Source organism: Mus pahari, chromosome X, assembly GCF_900095145.1.
Source record: "Mus pahari chromosome X, PAHARI_EIJ_v1.1, whole genome shotgun sequence".
NCBI lineage: Eukaryota > Metazoa > Chordata > Mammalia > Rodentia > Muridae > Mus > Mus pahari.
Window position 1 is genome coordinate 141,071,695 of NC_034613.1, and position 7,988 is coordinate 141,079,682.

The following is a 7,988-nucleotide window of genomic DNA, read 5'->3' on the forward strand; positions in this document are numbered from 1 at the left end:
CTTTTTTTTTTTTCCTTTTCTTTTTCGGCTTCATTTTCTGTCAATCAATCAACCCACAACCAGTCAGTGTACCTACCCACCTACTTCCCTGTCTGTCTTCTTACTGCATTTCTGTGTGTGGGAGGCAGGAGTTGGTTCCCTTCCTCTATCACACAGATCCTAAGGATTGGAGCCGTCTTGTCAGGCGTGGAAGCAAGTGTTTCCCTTGCTGCTTAATTTCTTGAATACACAACATAGATTTCAATGATGTCTGATTATTGGGGAAACTTCCGTAACCACATTCTTTCCTGTGAACTCACAAGTATACTCTCAAGGTTAAGATTGTTTTCCGAACTGTTAGAAGGAGGGAGACCAGAGGGGTTTCTTACGAAGATCAGTAACTCAGCAACTAAAAAACCATTCTCTTGTATTTGGTGAGTATAGTTTTTAGATACTTATTGATTTTGTGTGCACATGTCCCCACAGGTATCCCATGACATAGGTGGAGGTCATAGGACATCTTGTAGAAGTTAGTTCTCTTATGTGGGTCCTGGGGGTCAAACTCGAGGCATCAGCTTTAATAGCCTTGACCTGCTGAGCAATCTCATGAGCCCCTCGTTATTCTATTTGTACCAAGTGAGAAGTGGCCCTCTCATCCCTGCCCCCATCTTGCCCAGTCCTCTCCTAACGTGCAGTTGTCTTGGGTACCTTTTCTTTGCGTTGTGGCTAGTGCCTGACAAGGAGCAGCATCACATCTATATGTTGTGCTGCAGTTTGAGGGGGTACATTTCCATCCTGTCAGGAAGGCATGAAAGTGAGCAGAAGGTATGGAAGTTTGAGCAGAAGGCATCTAGTTGGATTGCTCTCCCAGGAAGCGGACGGCATGTTAATTTCTAGTGTGCACGTCATGTTTTGTTTTGTTTTGTTTGAGACAAGATTTTGCTGTGTAGCTTCAGTTGACCTCTAGATCGTCCTGCCTTAGCCTTCTAACTGCTGGGATTTAAGGTGCACACCAGCAGCTGAGTTGGATATTTTAGCACATAGCCAAGCATATTTGAATATATTTCCCACTCTCCCCACCAAGTCGTTAAGCCCTACTCATTCTGTGTCTGGTGCCTTGCGGCTGCCCATTCTATATGCTGTTAACAGATCTTTATACAAATTTGGGCTTCCATGTTAAAGACACTTGCTACTAAAATCCCCAGAGATGAGCTTGTCCCTATCTAGTGGTGTCCTCCTATACAGTCTGCATAAACTAGGTGTGGGGTTTACTGGTTACCTCAAGGCTACTAGGGATATGACTGCAGCTAATTTGATGGATATACCCAGTTTACACTGGTGTGTGTGCACGCCTGTAGGTTCACAGGCATGCCTGTGGAGGCCAGAAGACAAGTGTCACCGAGTAGGCTAGGCTGGCTGGCCAGTGAGTCCCAGAGATCTACCTCAGTCTCCCCAGCATTCCTTCCAAGTCCTTGACAGCATTTTTATATTCACTGGCAACATTGTAGAAGTATCCTGGATTTTTTTCCTAATTTTTATGTTTATTTTGTTTTTATTTTGTTTTATGTCTATGGATGTTTTGCCTGCATGTATATATGTCTGTTTACCAATTGTGTGCTTGGTGCAGACAGTGTCAGATCCCCTGGGACTGGAGTTATAGGCTATTAGGAGCCTCCATGTGGGTACTGGCAATCCAAACCCAGTTGTCTGGGAGAACAGCCAGTGTTCTTAACTGCTGAACAATCTCTTTAGCCTCTATTTTTCTTTTTAATTATATGTGTGTGTGTGTGTGTTGTGTGGGATATGTCTAAGTGTGTGCAGGTGCCTGGGGCTGCTATGTGAGTACATTTGGTCCTCTAGAACTGGAGTTACAGGAAGTTGTGAGCCACCTGATGTGGATATTTGGAACTTGTGTCCTCTGAAGAAACAATATACACTCTTAACCACTGAGCCATATCTCTAGCCTGTTTTTTTTAAAGATGTATTTATTTATTATATGTAAGTACACTATAGCTGTCTTCAGAAACTCCAGAAGAGGGAGTCAGATCTCGTTANGGATGGTTGTGAGCCACCATGTGGTTGCTGGGATTTGAACTCAGGACCTTTGGAAGAGCAGTTGGGTGCTCTTACCTGCTGAGCCATCTCACCAGCCCCTGTTTTGTTTGTTTGTTTTTTTTTTTTTTTGTTTTGAGATAGAGTCCTTCCTTGTCGCCCTTGATAGCCTGGAACTTGTTATTTAGATAGACTGACTTTAAATTCACAGAGAGACCCACCTACCTCTGCCTCCAGTACTGAGATTAAAGGTATGTGGTATTACAGTTGCCATTTTTTCTTTCTTTTTAATTTTGGTGGTACTAGGGATAAGCCAGGGTGTTATGCATACTAAGCTAACAATCTCTAATAGTCTGTTACATTACTTCCCTAGCCCCACTTTTTCCCCTACCCATATTTATGTGTACAGTCAAGTTTCATTTTTACCTATTTTTAATAAGTGTGAGTGCTTTGCCTGCAAGTATGTATCTATATCTATATCTATATCTATATCTATATCTATATCTATATCTATATCTATATCTATATCTATATCTAATCTATATCTATATCTATATCTATATCCATATCTATCTATCTATCTATCTATCTATCTATCTATCTATCTATCTATCTATATGCTACCATGTGTGTCTGGTACCCACAGACATCAGAAGAGAGTGTTGGATACCTTGGGACTCAAGTTACAGATGGTCATGAGCTACAATATGGATTCTGGGAACCAAATCTGGGACCTCTGCAAGAGCAGCCAGTGTTCCTAATTCCTGAGCTATCTTTAGCCCCAGGTTTATTTTTTTTTTTAAAGTTTAAAAAAACCTTATTATTTGACAACTCATACACATTTTGTGTATGTATATGGCATTGTGTCTTGATCATACCTGTGGGACCAGGAACCAGGAAGTGGGGGGGTTAGTGGAGATGGAGTCTATGATGCCTGGAATGTAGACTCTGAGATCAGCATCAGAGTACAGATCTAACTCTATTGTTTACCACATGAGCTTATATATCACTTTTTAGCCAGTTAGGGGATGTTTATGTACTCAAGGCAAATAGGGGTGCAGTCTGTATTGTTTGGTAGAAGCTGACTTGCCTATCCGTGTGCCTGTAGGGGAGGGTTCAAGCCCCTGTGGAGATTTCTGTGAAAACTGGGACAGAGCCACTGCCCTGGCCTTGGGTCCTTTGTGTTGTCTCACAGGCAAGCCTGGAGCAATGTCAGATCGTACACTGTGTCTCTTCAAGGTGTCTCAGAAGCCTGTGTGGCTCCTTGCTCTTTAGCCCACTTCTTCCTCCACCAAGTTTATCTTCACATCCCCCCCCCCACATCCCCACCCTCCAGCTCTCCCCAGAACCTTATAAGGGGCTGATGAGATGGATCAGAGCTCCTTGCTGCTCTTACAGAGGTCCCAGGTTCAGTTCTACCCACACTCAGAGCTGTTTGTTTCTGTGTGTAATTCCAGTTTCAGGGGATTTGATGCCCATTATGACCTCCACAGGCATGGTACAAAGGTGCACATTTATCACAGGCAGGCAAATACATAAAATAAAAATGAATTAAAAAAACCCAACCCAGCAACAAACCTTTTTAAAAAAAAATTTTTTTTTTTTTGGTGAGACATAGTTTCATGTAGCCCAGGGTAACCTTAAACTCTATGGAAGCGGATCTGACATTGAACTCAATCTTTCTGCCTCCACCTATTAAATGCTGAGAATACAAGCATGAGCTATCATACCTTGCAATATACAATTAAATTTTTTTACTTTTAAAATATAACAATATCCTTTGATGGCTTTATGCACATATATGATTTTTAGTCCTTCTCACCCCCACCACCCTGTCTCATTCCTATTTCCTTCTGATGAAATTTATCCTCTTTCCAATATGCCCTCTTCTACTCTCATGCTATATTTTGGTGTGTATGACCTACTGAACTATGTTAGGGTCTAATGACTTGTCCTTTTAATCTCAGAAAGATGGCTCAGGAAGGAAAAGGTACATTGCACCAAGTCTGACAGCCGGAGTTTGACCTCTCACCCACTCCCACATGGTAGGAGAGAGAGAACCTTCTCTCCATGTTGTCTTCTGACTGCCACACATGTACTATGAGCTGCTGGTGCATGTACTTGCTCAAATATACATGTGTGCAATAAGCACACACCACATAAATAAATAAATGTAAAAAAAAATTCAGAAAAAAGTCAAGTATGTGCATCAGGCTAAGGTTCCTCTGAAATCTAAGTAATCAAGACTCAGTACTTGATAAGAGAGATGTGTCTCAGAATTTACTTTATTAACAGTATCTTCATCTCACAGCTACATCTTCAGGATTGGATAGGGTTCCATCAGTTGGTGGTGTCGGAACTCCTCCTTCCTGGCTTGTTCATTGTGATAGCTTTTTGAAGAAAGCTTCAAATTCTTCGTAACTAACTTCTCCATCACCGTTCTTATCCAGCTCTTTAAAGAGACTGTCCAGAGTACTCGAAGCCTGGTTTTAGACAAAAAAGAATGGGGGAGGGGAAGGAAGACAATTTAGATAGGATACTGCAGCACATCTCTCAAGTTCGAGGCACTGGATTTTCCTTCCGAGAAGGTAGCCTCGGTTTGTCACGTGCCACCGACAGTCTGATGGTTGGTGTGGTGAAGCCAGCTTCAGCTGGAGCCGTGCTTTTGGGAGTCTGTTTGTCTTTTTTATTTTATTTACCTTTGAGACCGAGTCTTATTCTGTAGCCCTGGCTGGCCTGAAATCCACTATGATCGGACTAGTCTTGAACTTAGCAGAGATCCGCCTGCCACTGACTCCGGAGTTCTGAGATTAGATTGTGCACTACAACACTTTACAAAGTATTTACAAGCACTTTCTTGTGTGTGTGTGTGTGTGTGTGTGTGTGTGTGTGTGTGTCTGTGGGTGGGCATGTGCATGTGACAGCGAGTCCTCTGGAGCTCCAGGTGGTTGTGAGTTACCTGACATGAGAGCTAGCATCGGAATCCAGGTCTTTTGGAAAGCACATCAAATGGTTAACCATGAGCCATCTCCCTGTCCCCTGATTCTTGGCAAAATTTGCACACCACATAGCACATTTATTATTATTTAATAGTTATAATCTACATTTTGATGTAGTTTATGAGATCTAAACGTCTTTATCTTTAAAAAACATTCTTCAAACTAGACCTGGTAGCTCAAACCTGTAATCCCAACTGCTTAGAAGGCTGAAGCAGGGGGATTGCATTGAGTTTGAGGTTAGCTTGGACTGTACAGTGAGTTTTAGGCTATACTGGGCTACATAGACCCTGTTTCAAAAGTGATAAAATTCTAACGGTTTATCATGTAACCAGTTTTTAAAAGATTTATTTATTTCTAAAAATTAAATAAAAAATTATGCGTATGTGTGTTTTAGATGCATGTATGAATATATGCCTTGTGTGTCTGGTACCCATAGAAACCAGAAGAGGGCATTGGATCTCTCCCTGAGATCAGAGTTACGGATGGTGTCAGCAGCCCTGTGCCTGCTGGGAACCAAACCTTTCCAACCCTCATCTCGCCATTTTTATGTGGACACTTCACTAGTGTCAAGTCTATATACTTTACTGTGCAACAAATGTCCACATATATATCTGAGGTCTTGTGTTTAAGTCCCAGCAACATATTATAACAAAATAACTCATAATGTTATTTTGATTTGTAAGAAAATTAGGAAATGCTTCCCTGTACATATGTAGTAGCTGTATAGCTTGCTGGAGCGGGGTCTATCCCAAAAGCCGTTACCTGTATATGGGCTATGTTCTTCTAGCTGGGCTGCCTCAGTGGGAGAGATTACACCTAACCCTGGAGAGACTTGATATGCTAGAGGGAGGGAATACCCAGGGAGGACCCTCACCTGCTCAGAGGAGAAGGGGAGAGGGGATGGGGGGAAGGATTGTGGGAGGGGGTGACCAGGAAGGGAGGGTAGTGATTGGGGTATAAAGTGAGTAAGTAAATATTAAATAAAAAAAGAAAATTAGGAAACAATAGGTTATAGTGTTATATTTTCAGCTGTGTATGTGTGTGTACAATATACAAAAGTTCTGTGGACTGTGACTGTAGCTCTGTGATAGAGTGCCTGTTTAGTCTTTGCTAGGCCCTGGATTCTCTGTGGCCTTGTCCCCGCAGGGGTTTCTGAGGTAGCCCTCAGCCCTCATCTATGGCTTCTCTCCCACCACCAGAGGGAGGCTGCTGCCATCAGCTGTCCGGGAGGGCGTGCACTCACCTTCAGGAGGCTGGGGAACTCTGACTGAATCAGCAGCTTCAGCTCCTCCTTGGAGAGCTGGTCCGGATCGCCTTCTTTGGCTGCATATTTTTGAAAAATGCTCTTCATTTCTGCAGGAGACTTCTCAGCACTCATTTTGCTGGTCTGTGATTTGGGAAGAAAATAAGATGTACCAAAAAAACTCAGGTGGCACTTTGATACCCAGTGTTGCCAACAGGGTCTTCCTGACCGCCCCCCCCCCACTCCCCCTTGGGAAAGACAAGGGGGAAAATAAGAAAAAAGGGAGAGGCAAGGAGACAGGTGGGAACATCATGAGTGGGTTCCAGTATATTTTCAAAGCAGTCAGGTTAGAGGTTAGGGAACATAGCCTTTAGGAGAATGCTTGCTTAGCCTGTTGGAAGCCCTAGGTTCCATCCCCAGAAGCCCACAAGCGACAGAGGCACCTTAAGACCGTACTGACCTGCTCACCAGTCAGTGCAACCACTGCAGGAGTCAGACAGGAGCTGCAGGTGATAGCGGGTGAAGAGCCAGGAGGGGCTCTTTTATAGTCTTTATAGACACACCACCCTGATTGTGAAATTCCCCTTTGTTTACTATTTAAGGGTAATGATTAATGGTTTCTGAAACCAAGCTTAAGACTCTCAATTAAGGTCAAGCTTCAGTAGAGAGCTACTTCAACAATTGCTTAATGGTTCAGAGTCCCAAGGGTAAAACCTGGATTTTCTTCTCCTTTAGAATATTTTTCCCTCCAGTATAGAATTTTGACCTTGCGCACAGCCCACATTTCGAAATGCAGTGGAACTGCAGATTTACGCTTGGAAAAAAAAATTTCCTACTCAGAAAAAAAAATCTGTCACAGAGGTACAATACTATATGGCTTCTAAAAAAACAAAATGGGAGGGGGCGTGGGGTGCTGGAGAAATGGCTCAGCAATTGAGAGGTACTTTTCCAGGGGACTCAGCACCCACATGGTGGCTCACATCTCCCTGTAACTCCAGTTTCAGGGCTTCTGACACCCTCATACAGACACACATACAGGCAAAACACCAAGGTACATAGAGTAAAAATAAATGATATATTGAAAAAATAGAGAATGACCCTGGAAGTTATACTGACACTTTGTGCATGCTCGGCTCTTTAGCATTTACTACATTGAGTAGATGAGGGGGATTGGTTGCTTCAGAAGCAGGTTTAAGAAATGGGAAGATAGATACAAATTTCTGATTTTATTTGGCAAAGTGATTTCTGAGTACCACACCACTTCTCTCCTCTCTTTCTCTCTCTCTCTCTCTCTCTCTCTCTCTCTCTCTCTCTCTCTCTCTCTCTTAATTATTGTTCTCAGCTCTCCTTTTTATTTCCCATTATACTTATATTCCTTCCTCGTTCTCTCTCCTCCTTCTCCCTCCCTGCCTCCCTCCTTCCCTTCCTCTTATTCCTGGCTGGCCTAGGACTTGCTATATAGACCAAGCTAGCCTTGAAGTCATGGAAATCTGCCTCCTTCTGCCTCCTAGGTTGGAATGAGCAGTTTGTGTCACCATGCCCAGCTGTATTTCTCCAGTGTGTAACAAAATATATTTTGTTAAATCATTCTAAAACTCTCGAAAACACTGGACTTGTACTTAAACACTTAGAACGATTTCAGAACTTTTTGGAATAGCCAGGATTTGTTTTTTTTTTTTTTTTTTTTTTTTTTTTTTTTTTTTTTTTTTTTTTTT

General features: G+C 42.5%; 2 protein-coding genes across 5 annotated transcripts in view; one reads left to right on the forward strand and one right to left on the reverse strand.

Annotated features, from left to right (window-relative positions):
- The window catches only part of Ctps2 (CTP synthase 2), a 126,951-nt gene that overhangs the window by 56,172 nt on the left and 62,791 nt on the right, over positions 1-7,988 (forward strand). The gene's annotated exons all lie outside the window — the stretch shown is intronic.
- S100g (S100 calcium binding protein G) lies at positions 4,286-6,814 on the reverse strand. Its single transcript, XM_021187566.1, has 3 exons — positions 6,734-6,814; positions 6,274-6,417; positions 4,286-4,514 (listed from the first exon to the last, which is right to left on the reverse strand). Exons 2-3 carry the CDS (start codon positions 6,406-6,408, stop codon positions 4,410-4,412), a joined length of 240 nt encoding a protein of 79 aa, XP_021043225.1. The 5' UTR covers positions 6,409-6,417; positions 6,734-6,814; the 3' UTR covers positions 4,286-4,409.